We start from the raw sequence: 19,624 nt of genomic DNA on the forward strand, positions 1-19,624 counted from the left end.
ACTTTCCAATTAAAATAAAGTAATTATATTCACATATACACATACACGTAAAATATTTTACCATACAGCCACCCACTATGGTTTCCCTTTTCACACGTTGGCACAATCCAAAAGAAATAAAGCGTAGATTACGCATCAAAGTCTGAGGCGAACGCTTATGCATTATGATTATGCGAAATTGATTGCTCAAGTACTTAAAAACTTGATACACAAGTATCAAATTGCAGAATGAGGGAAGAAATCAACAATGAATATCTTAGAACTTAATTTCATTTCATTAACAAAAAATAATTACGGTATGAATTACGTCTTCGGCTTCATTGGCATTTCAACTGTTTTCCACTATTGTGGCATTATCCAAATTTTGCCAAATGTTTTATCGTCTATTTTACATTGCCGTGGGCAATTTTTGAAAGAAAATACTTTTGATTCGTTTTTTTTTGTTAATGTTTGCGTACAACAAAGTTTTACTTGTGATAGACGAGAATGTTTATTTGCTACATTCATAAGCAGACATTCTAGTTCAAATAATTTGTCGAGAATATTACTAGAAACCGCGATAACTCAATGTAGAAAAAATATTCCGGGTTTATTACAAAAAATGCCAAATTAATTGCATTTTGAAGACGGTTTTCTACGCACCACACCATGCAATCTGATATGAGTAAAATAATTAAATATTAATTAAACCAAAAATATTTAATTGTCTTCGTCATGGAATAACATTTTTTTTTTCTTTCGAAATTAGAAAGTTGACCAATTAGTGTTTATACAAAGTACTTGAGTCCTTTTCCAATACATTACATCAAGCGTTTGATTTTTACATTCACTTCGACATTTACCACACGTGTTCATGCACTGTTTTGCATTTAACAGCTCTTCTCAATTTCATTATCCGAAGAGTATTATAAAATTTCACCGAAAAATTGAAACGCAACACCAATTCATCTACTGGTTGTAAATGCGCAGCAGATGAAATGTTCTCATGCCAAAACAAAAGAATATTATAAAATCAATTCCAGGTAAATGTGCATATTTTTAACTACTTTCTATTGTTAAGTGCATACATATGTTTCAACAATTGAATCCTTTATCAATTATTTTTATTTTCATTTAAATTGCATAGCTACTTCAGTATTCGATGAAAAGCAATTGTATCCACTTGATGTTCTAGATTCACTTTTCAAGCTTATTGATGGAAATTGATAACATTATAATTTTGAGATTTTTTCGAAACGAAGCAGACACACGGATCATGTCCATCCACCCACATATGATAAACGTTTGCAATATAAACGTATCATGATAATGCTCTTTCGATATCACATTTCTCTGATATCGATAAGACAAAATTAATTTTATTTTATTTCACAAATTACATGGAATAACATTTTATCAAAATTAATTTTCACACATATTCAAATTACCGGTCAAATTTTATTCATTGCTTACCTAAATAAACCAAAATGGAAATGAAAACAGATGAGACTGCTCGTAAATTCGCATTTTGTATCATTCGTGTTGTAAAGTCATTGTAAAGTTATTGCGTGCAATTTTGAGAAAGAGAAAAAGAGAGAGAGAGACTGAATGAAACATAATGCTTATAAACAGTGTTGCTGGTGACTCGTTCCTCCTGAAAATGTGTTGTTAATGATATTTTACAATTATATGATTAAATACAACAACAAAATCGACGGACCAGCATTCGTGTACATGAACGCCAATGCTTTATATAACACTAACAAATCGATATTAGCTCGTAATTATATCGTTTTACGCATGCTACGTGCCTTATCAATGATAAAAAATGTTCAGACAATGACACTTTCTCTATATATTGTTTTAACCGTCCGTCCATCATTCAATCATCTAACTGTTGATATAATGGCGATGTTTTATGACTTCAGAATGATTCAGCATAGAGGCAAAAAAATAAAAATAAAATAAAACGCAAATTAATCGAAATGAAACACTATAAGTCGCACGTTTTATTTAGATATGCTTCTCAATTAATTAGTTAGTTGAGTCCTGACAACGGAACGCGAAAGTCGCAAATTATCAAAAGCTGAACGCTGACCCGGAAAATATCTGTACATTAATTGTTAAATGTTCTCAAATAAAATTCCGTAAAAAAGGGTTTTTTTATTATTTTAGTTTCGGTGAGTGAGAATATAATACGGTACATTACCACCATTTCAAATTTACATATGAAACAAAGAAATATCAACAAATTCCAAAACAAAATTCCATTCGGGGCATTTTCTATAAAATGTATTGTTTTTTCCCGCAGTAATATCCCAGTGTTTCAGTGTTTTTATATTATTTGAAAAAGTATACATGAAAAATTCCCATCATCACACACGGAAGTTCCGACAACGATCCAATATTATTCATTTTCATCGTCGAATGCTGTGTGCCCCTTCGTTCGGTTTACCTGAGAGTGAACGTGTGTCAATTGTGAAGTGTGAGTGCAAGCGGTTTCAGTTTTTAGAATAACTTAAATTCTATTAGGGCTGTGAAATTCCAATCAACTGGGATTTTCTTTGCATCTTCACTTTTGCATGTGAAACAACAGAATTTAAAAACGATTATAAATTTGACTCGTGTTCTTTGACTTCAGTGATCGTTTGCATATGTATGTGTTTTCTTGATTTTCTCTTATCGCCCACACGCACATTTTTGTTCTTCTTCCTATTATCGTGTGCATTTCGTTCGATGGGAATTTTACGGTGTGAAAATGTGAAGCAAAATGCAAGAGACCAAGCACGGCATATGTTTGTGTGTTGTCAATATTGTTTCGATGCGTTGCCATTTGTGTAGGAAATGTTGTTTTATTGTTGTCACTGGCGCCGGGCTCGAACTAACAAAATATTGACGTGTGCTTTTGGTAATAAATGAATTATGCATACTCACAGATCAACTGAAATTCCCACACTCTGAAATACGATTTATTTTAACTTTTGGGCACGTGCCCATAAGCAGTTCAATGGCATTTAGAATAATATATTTTTTTTCTTTTTCAAACCATGTCGCATACATCTGGTTAAAGAATCGACGTGTGCCCAACTAAATAAATGCTAATTTTGTTGCATGTTCATTTTACCACAGCCCATGGGAAAGTTTAACAATGACCTTTAACACGCTTTTTCCGTTTCCTTTTGTTCAATTATTTATTTGCATTTTTGTGATATACAAAGAAATACCAGAACATTTATTATTTTACCCTGCACATAGGAAATTTATTTCCTCTCCGTTCATTTGAATCAACTGGGAATTTTTATGCAACCATTTTCTTTATTAAATTCATTTTGTAAATTAATGATTGACTTTCATGCTATAAACATTGTTTGACTATGGATATTCTTAATAAATTTAATCTATTATGCTTGTTATATACAAAAACAATTTATTCGAATCTATATATACTTTTTAGACAGTAGACACATTAAAATGCCAATTATTGCAAATTTACACGTGTACATAATTCAAGTGAAAATTCCCAATATGTTTGTCGGATCAAACACGTGCATTCTGATTTATACACTGCTGTCGGAAAGTTTAGGATGAGCTCAAGGTTTTGAATATGCTTAGGAATTTTATTGAAGCTTGACCAAAAACAATACATCATACAAAAATAAAAGTGAAAAGATGATTTCTAAAATTTGATGAATAAATTGTGTTTGACCTTTCGGGCAACAGTGTACTTTGCATTTCGAAATATTCCAATTGAAATTCGTATTCATTTTTATTCTTGTGCATTGTGCAGAACCATTTGAGAGTGTCCTCAGACGATAATCATATTATTATTGAACTTCTTAGGCACTTGTTAATATTAAAAACAAGTAGACACAGTTACAATGTAAAAACCACTTCATCTTTCAAATGAGTTCATAATTCCAATACGACGCCAATTAGATTAAAATTCAAAGCACCGATTTTCTTTTATTGTCTAAATGGCATTATCAACTGCTCAATTTTCCGACGTTTTGGATATTATTAAGATTCTCATTTCATTATACAAACGCAGTTTTTTATTCTATCATCATCATCAATAGTTGCAGATTTCAAGAAAGCAAGCGCTCCAATTAAAAAAAATCCATATTTGACCTTTCAGCGAAGCCAATGACAAACGAAGCGAATATATTCTATAAGCCGTTGCGGCGTGTTTCTTTCTGCGATAACAGTGAGGCGAAAAAAGAGTCGACAATGTGTGATAGTACGGAAATGCACATTGTAACACTAAACTGCGATCAACCGACAAATCTATCGAAATCACTACGCCTAAGGGTATGTTAACTATGACAAAAGATTCGTTTTTCTATATTGATATACTTTGTTGTGATTTTTACCTTCGTAGAAATGGGTTACAGCTGCTACGAATTATCATCATTCAGCTAAATTTCAATTTCAACGAAAAAATGCCATTGCAAATGATACGGTGGCTAATGCAAGAGGATCAGCTGGCAAAGGAACCGAATTAAATGATCCAAATGATTACGGTGTATGCTTGCTAATACATTCACCATATCGCATCTTACGGGTAAGTCAATATCCACACTTCCAAGCCTAAATGTATGCCAATTTTGATGCCTATTAAGTTATTTTGCTGTGAAAATAGAAGTAAAAATGGAAAAATTTTTGAATCAGTATACACCTTGTTTCTGTTTAAATTGTAGTTTGGACCTTTGAAACGATGTCAAATTTAGGATCACATTTATTTGCTTTTGATACACTTTAAAAATAAAAAAGACCTTTTTTATACGGTAGTTCCTATTTAAATGTATTCAATTTTTTGTGAAAAATTCAAGCATTCTTTTTTTATTGTCATAAACAGACATTATATTGAAATATTTTTAGACAGCTTTTTAGACAATCACTTCCATTGTTGTTGCTACATTTCAGCGCCCGACGGCAGTTGCCTGAGCTGATTTATCTGGCTTTCATAAAATAAAACTTTGCTTAAACTCAAACTTTTTGGTCGAATGTTTGAAAACGTGATAGAAGAAAACAATACATCGTTCCTAGAATGCCACTTCTTTTTTTTCTTTGATTGCAAATCAAAGTGAGGGAAAAAATATGAAAGTTTTTGTTGAAACGGTGAACAAGTCTCGACATTGGAGATAATAGCAACACCATAATGATATCGTTGTGAATATAATGCAAAACCATTTAATTCAGAAATTATTTGATTTTCTATTACGCCCATGTATTCGCATCGTTCTTAGAGTACATAATCTTATAGAATGCAAAAAGATACTTTACTTTGGATACTTCACAAAATCTCTTCTGTGATCCCAGACGGAGGATTCAATAAAATCACTTCACATTTAATTCATTCATTTCTTTTTTCAACAAGAAGTGCATTTTGCAAAACCTATAAAGGAACCCTGTAATGCCATTGAGATTAAATTAAAACAAAATTTACCGTCACGTAACGAAAAATGTTTCGTTATTTTGTTTTCATTCAAACTCACTTTTCCCATAGATTTAAATAGGTAGAGAAACTAATAATTACAAGGGGATAACCGTGAATTGCAGATCGAATAATTTATAATAATAAACGCTATTTCTCTCTAGTTTTCACTAATTCTGCTAGTATTTCTACTAGTTTGTTCTAATACTGCTATTTTTTGCTAATTTCTCTAGTACGTCAAAAATATTGCATACGTCAGATTGACAGCATGATCGAATAACTGAAATGTGTTTACGTAAATGTTTTAAGTTGACACTTTCAACGTGTATATTTGAAGCAGACACTAGCGTATACGTTTTCAGTAAGAAATCTGTCATCAAATCTACATTTCCGATTGCAATTCGTAAATTGTAGTTAATACAGATGAAACGTGCTTGGTTACGTGCCATTGAATATATTTTTATTTAAAAATGAGAAAAAGCGTATTTAACTACATATTTTGATACATTTTAGTTCAACACTATTCAATTCGTTTGTTTTGTGAATTTTATTTTAATTAATTATTTCAATATATTCAAGAATAAATGCTTACTAAAGTATATACGTGTACAGTGCTAATTCTGCTATTTATTGCTAATTTTGCTATTTTCTTCATGTAAATTTCCCTATTTTTTTGCTAATGTGCTAATTCTAATTCGCATGGATATCCCCTAGAATAATTATGCTGTCTCGTTAATTTTCAAAGTTAAAGAGATTCTTTAATAAAATCCATTGAAAGAACTTTTTAATGTTTAGAAAATCAACTTATACTTACGTTGTTTATTCAAAGCTCATCTTTACTGAAACTTTTAATGAACTAAAAAGGGATTCATCTACATGAAAGTAGGTTATTATTCTTCATTGGATGTCTTTAAATTCTTGTGAAAACTCTTCGCTCCTTCATTTGATCTAACTATAGAGATGAAAGTCAAGCTCAAATGTCTTCCGGAAAAGTCAATTGACGCATTGATAAATCGCCAATAGCTATTGAATCCATCTGAGTTGAATTTATCACAAATTTACCGTCTCATTAAATGTTTGTTGGTTAAACATTAAGATATAATATTTCCATTGCATCGAACAGGGGTAGCATGATCCATCAATGTTCATCACAATCATTTGTATGCAGAACATACAGAATTCATATAATTTACGGAATACCACCAACAATGCACCGCATCACATGAACGAAGCACGAAAAGTGGATGAATTGAAAGCATTTATTGCGTTGTTGCTTGAATTGTCACATTGTACAGTAGGGTGTTTCCACATGGAAAATATCAAAAAGTGGCTAGCATCATTTTGAAGAGCGTAAAATTCTGTATAAGATCATTTGATTTTCGATGCTGATTGGTCGCCGATGTCACTTCCTGGACTAAAAACACATTTGTAAATTGATTTCATGTCGCATTCACGCCAGAATCTGTAATTAATGAAATTTTAAGATTGAACAAAATTAAAAACATGAAAAATAATTTTAATATCAATATTATTGCTTAAATATTTAAAAAGTAACACAAAAACTAACAATTTTACCAAAACAATGCAAAATTGCCAATTCATTTGACACATAACCTGTCATTTGTCATGCGTGAGCGAATCACGCTTCAAATGTCATTCTGTCAAATGAATTGGCGAATTTGCATTGTTTTGGTTTATTGTGGTAAAATTGTCAGTTTTTGTGTTACTTTTCTTAATATTTAGGCAATTATTTTGATATTAAAATTATTTTTCATGTTTTTAATTTTGTTCAATCTTATATTTTCATCAATTACAGATTTTGGCGTGAATGCGACATGAAATCAATCTACAAATGTGTTTTTAGTCCAGGAAGTGACATCGGCAACCAATCAGTATCAAAAATCAAATCATCTTATACAGAATTTAACGCTCTTCAAAATGATAATAGCCACTTTTTAATATTTTTCATGTGGAAACACCCTATTGTACAGTGTAGAAATAACAAATATAGCGAATATACAATTGTAATTTTGAATTGGTGGTGAGATTGAACGCCTGCAGCAAACATCTCTCTCTCTCTATCTGTTGTCGGTTGAATAAGACCATTACTCATGTAAGAAGCAATATGTGTGCATGTCGTTCGGTACAATGCACTGATGTAGCAAAGTGCCTCGCTGGATTGTCTTTATAAACACACCATTCGATGCTAACATCGTTTCAAAGCGATGTATGGGTGAGCGCAGATGAATGGATAGACGAATGGACGAGATGAGTACAGCTTATAAATACACGATGCTTTCACTCGACAGCATTCAGTTACCAATTGGTGGTTGAAGAATAATAATCGCTTTTTAAATGGTATAAAGTCATAACGACTAAATCACAGTATTTGAGTGATATAAATCTAGAAAATTAAACGAATAAAAAATCAGTCGCTCACCATTTACATTAATTATGCAAATTGAATTTTGCCAACATTTTCAGTGATAAAAACGATCTGCAGTGGAATTTACATTTTGCTAATATTGACTGTGACAGTTGGCACATGATTTGCGGATAAAATCTTACATCAACAATTAAATTCTAGTCATGTTTTGAGTTAGTGTTCACATTTCTCTCCCTCTCTCTCTCTCTCTCTCTCTCGAAGTTTATATATTTCGTGAAAAAATTCCGATAAATTTAAAAATTGGAGAGATTCAATTGAAAATACAGATTGATTGGCAGATAAATCAGTTTCAAAAGTGATCATAACGTGTTTAATTTTCATGAGTAAATTTATTTGTGCGTGTTTTTTTGTACCGAACGAAAACTATGTTCATTTAAAATGGAAAAAAGTGTGAATAATTTAAAGGCTCGCAAAGAAATTACAAAGCGACCGTCAACATTTCGATGCATTTTTAAACAACCAAGCATTTCTTCATCATTAACGTTACCCATTCGCATTGCACCAGCTTGGGGACGTATGCTACGTTTTGGACAAACAACTAAATTTAAAACCGATGAATTCTTTCAGGTGAATTCAGTGTTTTTAATGTGATCTTCTCGGACTATTTAACTACATAATCATCATCACTTTTCTATAAATAAAATTGAACATAAGATATAATTAAATATTAGGTCATAGTTTCATTTGAATTATTTTAAATTCAAATTCCGAACGAATTCAATAAAAACTTTAATGTACATTCACGATAATTTCAAGCATTTAATTTCATGTTTCAAATGATGACCATGATTCCTGTCTCCTTGAATATGTTCAATAATAACATCGAATGCGTCACTTTGTCTCATCAATGATGATAACAAAAACGCAATAGTTAAATTTACCTTTTTCATTTTATTACCGACTATGTGAACCTATTAATGACATGCAATTATAGGACTAATTCAAATATAAAAAAACAATGGACAAATTGTGAATCTACATTGTCTGATGCAAATCTATACATGTAATTATAATGATTTAACGTGCCTCATGTGACAGATTCAAGCGATAGAATGTCCAAAGAGAATTAAAGTTCATTTTTTTATAGCTTAAAGGATAGTTCAGTTGTGGTTCACGTTCATTGATAGAAGAACGTTTTCGGTATTCAGTGTTAATTCAGCCAAACTTAAATAAGAACAAGAGAATTTTTTTTCAATTTTTCTTCAAATTATAAATTCAGTAGTTTTACAGTGAAAAAAGATTTTCTTAAAAATGGCTAAAATTAAAACGTTATTCTCTAGAAAATGTTTTTTTGCAGACACGTCTTCAAACAACAAAAAGAACGACCAAAATGCCTTCAATGTTAGTATTTGCAAGTGAAAAAATTCGACAAAAAAAAAAACATTTTGCAGAAAATTACTTCTTCATTGCCTGAATTCATCCAATTAATTAATCGACTGATTAATATTTCTTCGAAAAATATTAAGAATATTGATTTTTGGCAAAAATGGATATATATTTGAAATAAGATTTTCTCCAATTTCCATTTAAAATATTCATCTCACAAAAGGTGGATATTTCAAATACTTCAAGAATGTCAGTTCCAAGAAGAGACGAAAAATTATTCAAAAGATTGAAATTGTATATTTTCTATGCGGAAAGAAGCCAAAAACATTTATTTCGAACATAAATGAAATATAATCGTCAATGCGAGGGTGGAATTGAAACAAGCCCACTTATTTCAGTTTTAATATATTTCAGTTAAAATATTGGATGCATAAAAAAATTAGAAAATTCCTCGTAAACATCATCGTGAAATGAAAACAATCGAAAAATTACGAAGAAATTAGTATTGGCTTTAAGTGTGAATTCTAACTTTTAATGAATCCTTTGAACCAACATAATATCCGATTTATCCACTCAGACAAGTATGTAAAACATCAATCAACATGTTATTCTAACGAGTCCTTACCAATAATAAGTCCCTCGTGCATTTAAATGCAAATTATACACACTCTGTTTATCTAACTCAGTTCATTGTAATTCTGATCGTCTGACTCGAATGAATCGCGTTACATAAATATTTGGCATGTTTTGTGTCACAATCAAAATCTGTAAAAAAATATTTTGTCTGCAATTTAATATTTTTTTCAAATTGTCTAGGAATGCGTATTTAGTTCTTTGCGAATATCTCAAGATCTAGACTATTGGAATTGTGTAATATACTCCTATTTTGCAAAGATTTCAGAATGCGAATGAAATTCGAAGAGAATTCAATTTTGACACGAATTGAACATACATCAAAGGAGGATGCGAAATGTAATTGTGTTTTACGTATTTAACATTTTTTACACTTCACGTTCACGTTGTTGAGAGTTAAGAGCTTACGTGGCAGCAGGAATTTGTTTATTAAATCCTAACTGAGTCCCCATGCATTCTTAATCGAATGCATTCTTCGCTCACATCGTATTCAGGTTGTGTGCGATTTTTACAACATACCTTATTCCTTTTTGGCACTTTTGAAGTGCTTCTTCAATTTTTCTATTGTGCACTTATTGCGTCAAATGAAAATGAAAAAATACTTTTATTCATCAAATATTGAATACTCTTCATCTTTGAATCAACAGGCAGCAGAGTCTGGTGATTTGGAAAATTTTGTTCGTTTGTATCAAGGTGATAATAGCCGTTTAACAGTAGCAGATGCTCGAGGGTATTTTATATTTAAAAAAAATCTTTATTAAGATATTTTTTTGCATGAATTTAAATATGTATTATTTGTAAATATATTGTTAGGCGCTCAGCATCGCATCTTGCCGCAGCAAAAAATCGAGTAAACATACTGCAATACATACATGCACAACAAGGAAGTAAGTATCGAATCACATTCTTTATTATAGACATAACAGATTCGCACAATTACAACATTATTACGATTTCACTTATTTAAACTTAAAATTCGAAAAAAAAGAAACATTTCACTGCATTGCATGATATCGATTTTCATCTCTAAACTTTTCGTACAAAACATGCGAACAAAAAAACATACACCAATATATTTCTGAATGGGACATAATTTCAATCATAAAATATACTTTCACAGATATGAACGCTCCCGATGCCGCTGGAAATACCCCGTTACATTTGACTGTGAATGACGATGCATTTGATGCGATGGACTATTTGCTCTCAATGTATGCCAAAATCGAACAAATATTTAAAAGTGAATGAAATATCTAAGAAGGTTTTGATGGTTTTTTATTTTACAGTGGCGTAAGCGCAAATGTTCTAAATGAGAAAAAACAGTCATGTATTCATTTGGCGACCGAACTAAACAAAGTAACTGCATTAAAAGTGATGGGCAATTATCGTAATATTATCGATATTCAAAAAGGTGGCGAACACGGCCGGTGAGTATATTCAATGGCATATTCCATATCTATTTTTGTGTGTTCCATCTCTTTTGATACATTTCTTCATTTTTAATTGAAATCTAAAATCAGTTTCTATTCTTCTTCGCAACATCGTACATTTGTTGCGTTAATTAGCACGGCACTACATCTAGCAGCCATCTACGATCACGAAGAATGTGCACGCATTTTGGTAGGTTGGGTAAAGTGAAAACAATTTCATAATATTCGTTATATCGTTGTAACATATCGATACATCGATCTCATAAATATAAATGTAAAACACTTTGAAAAAGGTGAACAACGGTTCCGCACAACATGTGTGAGTTAAATAGATAATAATATTTAAAGCCAAGGTAGCAATCGGTAGCAACAATACCAATAGGAACGGAAATTGTTGTTTACTAGGGTAATTCAAATAGAGACAACTTCCAATTCAAATGGAAAATCGATGGAATTTAAACATTTTTTTGAGCTACCCAAATATGCACAGTGAATTGATACACGCACAGCACAATTAATATTTGAGCACTGACTGTTTATTTGTATGGTAATTTCTTGTAGACATTTTCTGCAATGAAATCGTCTAGTGTATACGTCTTCAAGTGGAATATAGTTTCGCACGTTATTTGTCTAACGAGAAATGAATTTTATTCAAAATTAGCAAATCAATATCATGTTTGTGGATTTGTGAGATGTTACAAAATGCTTTTTTCCTATAATTTTCTGCAGATTTCAGAGTTTGGTGCTTGTCCCCGAAAGCCTTGTAACAATGGCTATTATCCTATTCATGAAGCCGCTAAAAATGCCAGCTCCAAAACGATGGAAGTCTTCTTTCAGGTTTGTTATATTTATCTCTTTGTCACAGAATATACAATGGTAACTTATGCAATGCAATTGATACCCATTCAATTGACATTTCTGTTATATAAATAAAAAAGTTTGTATTGACTTAATAACATTCAATGAAAATTATAATTCATTGGAAAATTATCCGAATATTGACGCCAATTCTTTATTTAATATTTCTTATTCAATTTCTTTGGTTTTGATTTTATTGTATTTATAAAATGAAGTGGGCAGAGTCACATGGATGTACACGAGAAGAGATGATTTCATTTTACGATTCAGAAGGCAACGTTCCACTCCATAGCGCCGTGCATGGTGGAGACATAAGAGCGGTTGAATTGTGCATCAATTCAGGGGCAAAAATTTGTACGCAACAACACGATTTATCAACTCCAGTACATTTAGCTTGCTCACAAGTACGTATTACTTAACATTAAATAGTCCATTGATATCGCGCAACAAATGTCTTATGTAAACATTCAATCGTGCTTACGTACATTTGATTTATTTACATTAAAATGCAACAAAAACATTTTAATTAAACCAAATAAACAAATGGCGCAAAAATTCTAGAAAATGTGATCGTGTCTTTTCCGTAATATAGGGAGCATTAGAAATTGTCAAGCTTATGTTTCGAATGCAACCGCAAGAGAAGAAAATTTGTCTTGCATGCACTGACGCACAGAAAATGACTCCACTCCATTGCGCTGCAAGTAATACTAACGTATTGAATGAATCAGATTTGATAATTTTCTCACCGCATTGTATTTTTATCTCGTCTTGTTTCTATTTTAGTGTTTGATTACCCCGAAGTTGTACAATTTTTGGTTAAAGAAGGTGCTGATTTGAATGTTCTAGATAGAGAATATAGATCGCCTCTTTTGTTGGCCGCGTCGCGTGGTGCATGGAAAACTGTGCTTGCATTAATTCGACTCGGCGCTCAAATCTCAATCAAAGACATAAATTCTCGGAACGTATTGCATCATGTGATTATGAATGGCGGTCGATTGGATGAATTTGCAACAGAAGTATCACGTACACAGTTCAATTTTCAATTAACGCAATTGCTTAATGAAAAAGACAACACAGGTTGCTCCGGTAAGCGATTATTTTTTTTTATTATTTGCTTATGGATTAATTTTCAATTTCGATTACATTGTAGCGCTGCACTACGCGTCGCGTGAAGGACATATTCGTTCTTTGGAAAATCTGATACGTTTGGGTGCCTGCATTAATTTGAAAAATAACAATAACGAGTCGGCATTACATTTTGCCGCGAGATACGGACGATACCATACAGTGAAACAATTGCTCGACTCGGAGAAAGGAACTTTCATTATTAACGAGAGCGACGGCGAAGGCTGCACACCTCTTCATATCTCATCTATGTGTGGACATACACGTGTGGTGCAATTGCTTCTTAATCGTGGTGCTCTGTTGCATCGCGATCACAATGGACGCAATCCGCTGCATTTGGCAGCGTCGTCTGGTTACACACAAACCATGGAACTATTGCATTCGGTGCATTCGCATCTACTCGATCAATGCGACAAAGATGGGGTATGTGTGTTTGGTTTCTCTTTTACAAATTCACTTTTTAATTAAAATTCGTTACTTTCATTTACTTAAGAACACTCCACTGCATCTGGCAACTATTGGTAAGTGCATTAACCAGACATTATAAAGAGATACTTTCAGCCAGATGAATCAGATCAGCCAGATATCGTCAGGAGCTGAAATGGAGTGAAAACAATAAAAGTGATTGTTATAGTGATTATAGCAATGTAAGTGTAATTATAACCATAACAATCACTTCTATTGTTTCCACTCAATTTCAGATGCTGACGATATCTGGCTGAGCTGATTCATCTGGCTGAAAATATCACATTATAATGTCTGGCATTAACACTTTGATGTATCCACCAAATAAACTACTTATATTGGTTTTTTGTTTTAGAAAATAAACCGAATGCAATTTCACTGCTATTGTCGATGAATTGTAAGCTTCTCTACAATTATATGGAAATGAGTGCTATTGACTATGCCATTTACTATAAATATCCGGAGGCTGCCTTGGCCATGGTAACACACGAAGAACGATCGGAAGAAGTGATGATGTTGAAATCTGACAAGCATCCATGCGTAACGCTGGCTCTAATTGCATCGATGCCACGTGTATTCGAAGCCGTACAAGACAAATGTATCACAAAGGCAAATTGCAAAAAAGACTCAAAGAGCTTTTACGTAAGTATGCACACATCAAAAGTGTTCTATTTATATTATTATGCTGATGCCATGGTATATGGAAGGAATTTCATGAGAAAACTAATATTCATGGACAAAAACAAAAGACAATCGCGCCAATGACAATGAATTACATTCCATTCAACTTGAAATATTATCGTCTGGGGTGTTTATAACACTTTTTTTTACCATCAAGATCAGAAATAAAGCAAAATAATTCCAAAATAAAAATGAAATAATAAGGCGAATCGACTTATTTGTATTCAGATCAAATACTCGTTGTCGTGCTTGCAATGTCCAACGATGTACGCGCAAATGGATGAAAAAACGGGTGAAGCAGTTCAAATATCAAAACCAATTCCATTGCCAGCGCTCAATGTAAGACTGAAATATTGTTTCAAAACATTTCTCATGTTGAATGTTCTCTTGTCTAGTAAAGTGTGTTAGCTAGATTGTTTTAACGAAGCTATTTGTTTTTTCTCTGCTCTCTGTTGACATTTTAATTAAACCGAATAGAAAGAATTGAACGCTATCAATGGCATTGCTTGTTATTACGTATTAATTTTATCGAATGCGTTGGAAAAAGGCATGCATTTTGCGAAGGTGCATGTGGCGTACAATTGCATGTTTCTGTACTATTTATATAAAAAACATATATGTCTCAGCGTTTGAATGTCCAATTGATGTGAATTTCCTTCTTGATCGACAGCATAAGACAAGCAATTTCTTTGTTTTCTTGATGTTTATTTTTTATGGTTGCTGTTGTTGTATTTGCTTGTCCCCCATTAGATCAAATATAATTTCCGTAGCTATGGATGTCCGGAAGCCAAAATATTGGCAATTCGACAAAGTTTGAACGACGCGACATGGAGACCATCACCGTTGGCCGTTATAAATGTAAGTAATTGGTGTTTATTGAAAGGTGTTGAGTTCAATTTTTTGTACATGCATGAATTTTGCATTTATTCGGTGTATTTGTTCCGATTTGTTCGTTGTATACTGTTTTTTTTCTAGCTGTTATTTATAATGTCGTTCAACTCAACTGAAATAAATACTTTTTTCTTTTAAGGCGATGGTAACACATGGTCGGGTTGAACTATTGGTAAGTTACATGCTCTTGAAGTCGTAATGAACGTGGTAAATTACATTAAACTCGTTACAGGCTCATCCACTCAGTCAGAAATATCTGCAAATGAAATGGAATGCTTACGGAAAATACTTTCACGTGACCAATCTTCTGATTTACACTGTTTTCTTGTCATTTGTCACCATTTATGCATCACATCTAATGCAAATTGTTGGTATGAATGAACATGTGTCATCTGCAACTCAAAATTTTAGTGACGACGAAAAGGTACCTCATCTCTTTTTTTTGTTGAACAAAATTCAAGTTCAAATAAATAAATGTTTTTCTATTTGATAGCCTCAAGCTGCGAAATATGTGCATACCACTTATAAACCACATACTATAAACCCAAATCAAAGTTTCATTGACAAACAAATCACTGTTACACCCATAATGTGTGTAACGAGCGTTGCGATTATTATTTACATTGTATGCAGCACATTACGCGAATTCCTCCAAATTTATCAACAAAAATGGCAGTATTTATTCGAACCGAACAACTTTGTCTCATGGATGTTGTACATTTCTGCTGGCATAATGGTGTCGCCGGTTTTCAACGGCGGTTGGATTTCCGATTGCCATTTTTCAGCTGCATCACTTACAGTTTTCTTATCATGGTTCAATTTACTACTGTTTTTACAACGATTTGATCAAGTGGGTGATGCAAAATGGAGAAATTGAAAATGGCCTAGTTAAAAAAATAATCTTTTTCTTATTTTCAGGTTGGCATTTACGTAGTGATGTTTTTAGAGATACTCCAAACGTTGATCCGAGTACTAATGGTATTTTCGATTCTGATTATTGCATTCGGTTTGGCCTTTTATATTGTTTTGTCAAAATCTATGGTAATTCAAAATAAATTCTTCACTTTGTAAATCGCCAACGGGAAATTGTGTAACGATTCTTTTTCTTGGTCCTTGCACAGTTATCACAAGAAATGTCATCGAGTCAATGGGCGTTTACGTCGATCCCGATGTCTTTGGCACGTACATTTTCAATGATGCTCGGAGAAATGGATTTTGTCGGAACTTTTGTTGTACCCTATTGGCGTCATGAGCTCCCTTTACCAATTTCATCATTTTTACTATTATGTATATTATTATTCTATTAAACATTTTATTCTGATTACACACTAAATTTGTATTTGTTAAAGGTCTTTTCATGATTTTGATGCCAATCTTATTGATGAATCTGCTCATCGGTTTGGCGGTGGGTGATATTGAGTCAGTTCGACGAAACGCACAGCTTAAGCGATTGGCAATGCAAGTCGTACTTCATACCGAACTTGAACGTAAGCTACCGCAAATGTGGTTGGAGAAAGCTGATAAAATGGAATTAATCGAATATCCAAACACTCAAAAGTGCAAATTGGGAATATTTGATAGCGTACTTCGTAAATGGTTCTGTAATCCATTCAATGATGAAAGTAAGACGTTTTTGAAATCGACTTTTGTTTTCGATGGATTTCAATATTTTTCTCGATTGTAGATAATATTGACATGGGCTTCGAAACATCCGAAGAGATTTTGGCTGATGAAATGGAAAAGCAACGCCGCAAATTGCAAAGTATCACCACAACGTTGGAACACCAACATCAAATGCTGAGACTTATCGTTCAGGTTCGTTTTTAAATATTCTCATTCGATTTCAAGCAATTTCATTCAATTGATTTCATTCTAAATTGAAAATTATTTCAGAAAATGGAGATAAAAACTGAAGCAGATGACGTGGATGAAGGTGTATCGCCAAATGACTTGAGAGCTCCCTCAGCAGTCAATTCATTTGGCGCACCGACACGATGGACATCACCACGCATTCGCAAAAAGTTGAAACATGCAAAGAGCTTTAATAAATCTTCTTAAACATTTTATTGGCCTATAATAATCAATGTCTGGAAACGTTATATGTTTTTAATGTTATTTTTTTGCAGCGAAGGTTTGCCTTTGCGCTGAATTTCGTTTGAGGTTCAGTGTGTGGTAAGGCTGAAAAAAAATTTAGAGTATTTATCTACATAAAAATAATATATTATACTACGTCCAAAATACTATTTTTATGATTTGGTTTGTTGTTTGGTCAATTTGAAACACTTATCCAAATAAATACTTGGTGCACTTCACTTTTATGGATATTATATAAGACACATATATTATATATTTCTATTGTGAATTTTTAATAAAATAACACGATTCATTTGATTTGTGTTTCTCACGCAAAAAAAAAATGTTGTCATAAAAATGTCATTTTATAAATTGTTCTCATTCAAATAAAGATTACCTTGAATGTTGAATATGCCCAACGGTCATAACAACTACATTCAGATTATTTATGATCCCAGGTTTCAAAAAAAGTTCAATAATGATACTTCTCAAGAAATGGTAAGTCCACAAATGTACAGAAATGTTTCACTCCAAACATCGGTGCAAGCAATTGCATTTAAATCAATTTGGAAAGTAACAACTTATATTTATCATTAATAGAAATTAAAAAATTTCATAAATTTGAAAGCAAAATAAAACAATTATTTATATACATGCCATGCCAGAAGTAGTTTCAATTATTTTAATGTTTATCCCTTAGAACACCGAGCAAAGGGATTTATTTGATTAAATTTTTATCGATTATAAAAGACCGTTCATGTTGAAAACTTATTTTCACTAATGTTCTGTGGCTAGTATGTTTTATGTCTTTCAATAGTGAATCTAGTTTATTTGTATCCTTTACATGCCCTCCTTGGGAATAAATTTTGATTTACAATTTGTAACAAAAAAATGTATTGTAACTTTTCAAAATTTCGTCGATTCTATTCCAATGTTTTCAATGCTGTTTTATTTATAAGACGAAAAGATCAGTGGCCTCTCAATTTTTGGGCTGATTTTTGTCGAGAATCAACTGTCCATGGATTGAAGCATGTAGTGAACAAAGATTATACTTTAGGGTGTAGCAGAAATATGAAAAAATTGAAAAACAAATACGGCGAGGGTAATAACCTTGGCTATGGGATCCCCTGATCACGAATCGGTCGTTTTTTTGCAAAAAAAATATAAACTGAGATGTCACGGCTCAACGGCGAAATATCAAAAATGGTAAAAATTTGGATTTTTTTTTAATTTTTTTGAATTTTTTTGTAAGGCATAAAAATACACTATACTTTCAGTATTGTTTAAACAATACTGAAAGTATAGTGTATTTTTATGCTTAAATCATCAGAACAGAACCCAAATAACACATTGCAAAAGAAAAAAATCCATGCAAAGTTAAAAAATGGTACCTTCACCATGAAGTGACAATTCATCTACCATCACTTACAATGGCAAATAATGTAAAAAACTGCATGATGGCGCCATCTCTATGTGCTCATGAAAATTAGAACAAAAAGTTTGTGTAGAATGTTAATTGTTTGAAGTTTGAATACGGAATCATTTGTTGTGACGTCTGTCATTTTACGCTCGATAAAGATATACCGTGTAAATTGAACAAAAACCGATTTATTATTTGTATTTAGTGAATTTGTGATGGAAAATAAATTGAAATTACTTTGCACAGTTTGTGTCATCGAAATTAACTGCGAGGACGTTGCATATCACATGGTTTTTCTTCACACAAAATCAGTTGACATTTTTGACTTTTTCGCACCAAAAAAAAAATGTTTTAATTGCCTTTGGTGCTCGTTTGGATCGCGAGTTCAATGCCAAGCACATAGAGATGTCGCTCGGAACGTGAAGCTCAAAAAAAATATACAGGTGATATAGAAAGCAAGTGATGGTAGCAATTCATCGAATTCATCCGAAAAATCTCAAAAATTCCAATTTTCAAATGATTCATTTCTGAACGTAAATTGAAGGTTCTGTGATCCGGAATGATCAACAATTGTCTGAAAATGATGTGTGCAATATTTAAGCTTTCTAACACAGCAGTAATTCATATTAGAAATTTTCGGTACCAAGTGGTGACCGCATCGAAATATACGTATATATACAAAAAAGGTATGTATTTACGAATTTTAAACATCCATATTGCCGTGAAATATCCGATATGCCTGCATAATTCTTACAATTCGGTAGCACAATAATTTTGAAGACATTTTGTGGAGTTAAACAAGTCTTTATAATGAATTTTCCAATTTTTTTGTGGAAAATTCAATTTTTTTGCATTTTAATCAC

General features: G+C 32.3%; 1 protein-coding gene across 4 annotated transcripts; it reads left to right on the forward strand.

Annotated features, from left to right (window-relative positions):
- The first annotated feature begins 2,062 nt into the window (after positions 1–2,062).
- LOC116346648 (transient receptor potential cation channel subfamily A member 1) lies at positions 2,063–17,568 on the forward strand. Of its 4 annotated transcripts, XM_031776814.1 has the most exons (25): positions 2,063–2,159; positions 4,115–4,287; positions 4,358–4,540; positions 10,466–10,548; positions 10,632–10,705; positions 10,939–11,029; positions 11,105–11,245; positions 11,384–11,438; positions 11,978–12,085; positions 12,322–12,510; positions 12,699–12,807; positions 12,890–13,192; positions 13,257–13,654; positions 13,725–13,752; positions 14,052–14,338; positions 14,606–14,716; positions 15,128–15,235; positions 15,408–15,440; positions 15,501–15,692; positions 15,762–16,118; positions 16,187–16,309; positions 16,390–16,555; positions 16,618–16,890; positions 16,953–17,083; positions 17,162–17,568. In XM_031776814.1, exons 2-25 carry the CDS (start codon positions 4,123–4,125, stop codon positions 17,324–17,326), a joined length of 3,873 nt encoding a protein of 1,290 aa, XP_031632674.1. In that variant the 5' UTR covers positions 2,063–2,159; positions 4,115–4,122; the 3' UTR covers positions 17,327–17,568. The 4 variants fall into 4 exon arrangements, with proteins under 4 accessions (XP_031632674.1, XP_031632671.1, XP_031632672.1 ...); XM_031776811.1 differs by lacking the exon at positions 15,128–15,235; XM_031776812.1 differs by lacking the exon at positions 14,606–14,716.
- The last annotated feature ends 2,056 nt before the right edge of the window (positions 17,569–19,624 follow it).

The sequence above is a fragment of the Contarinia nasturtii genome, unplaced genomic scaffold, assembly GCF_009176525.2.
Source record: "Contarinia nasturtii isolate CC-2019 unplaced genomic scaffold, AAFC_CNas_1.1 Cnas_scaffold_1627, whole genome shotgun sequence".
NCBI lineage: Eukaryota > Metazoa > Arthropoda > Insecta > Diptera > Cecidomyiidae > Contarinia > Contarinia nasturtii.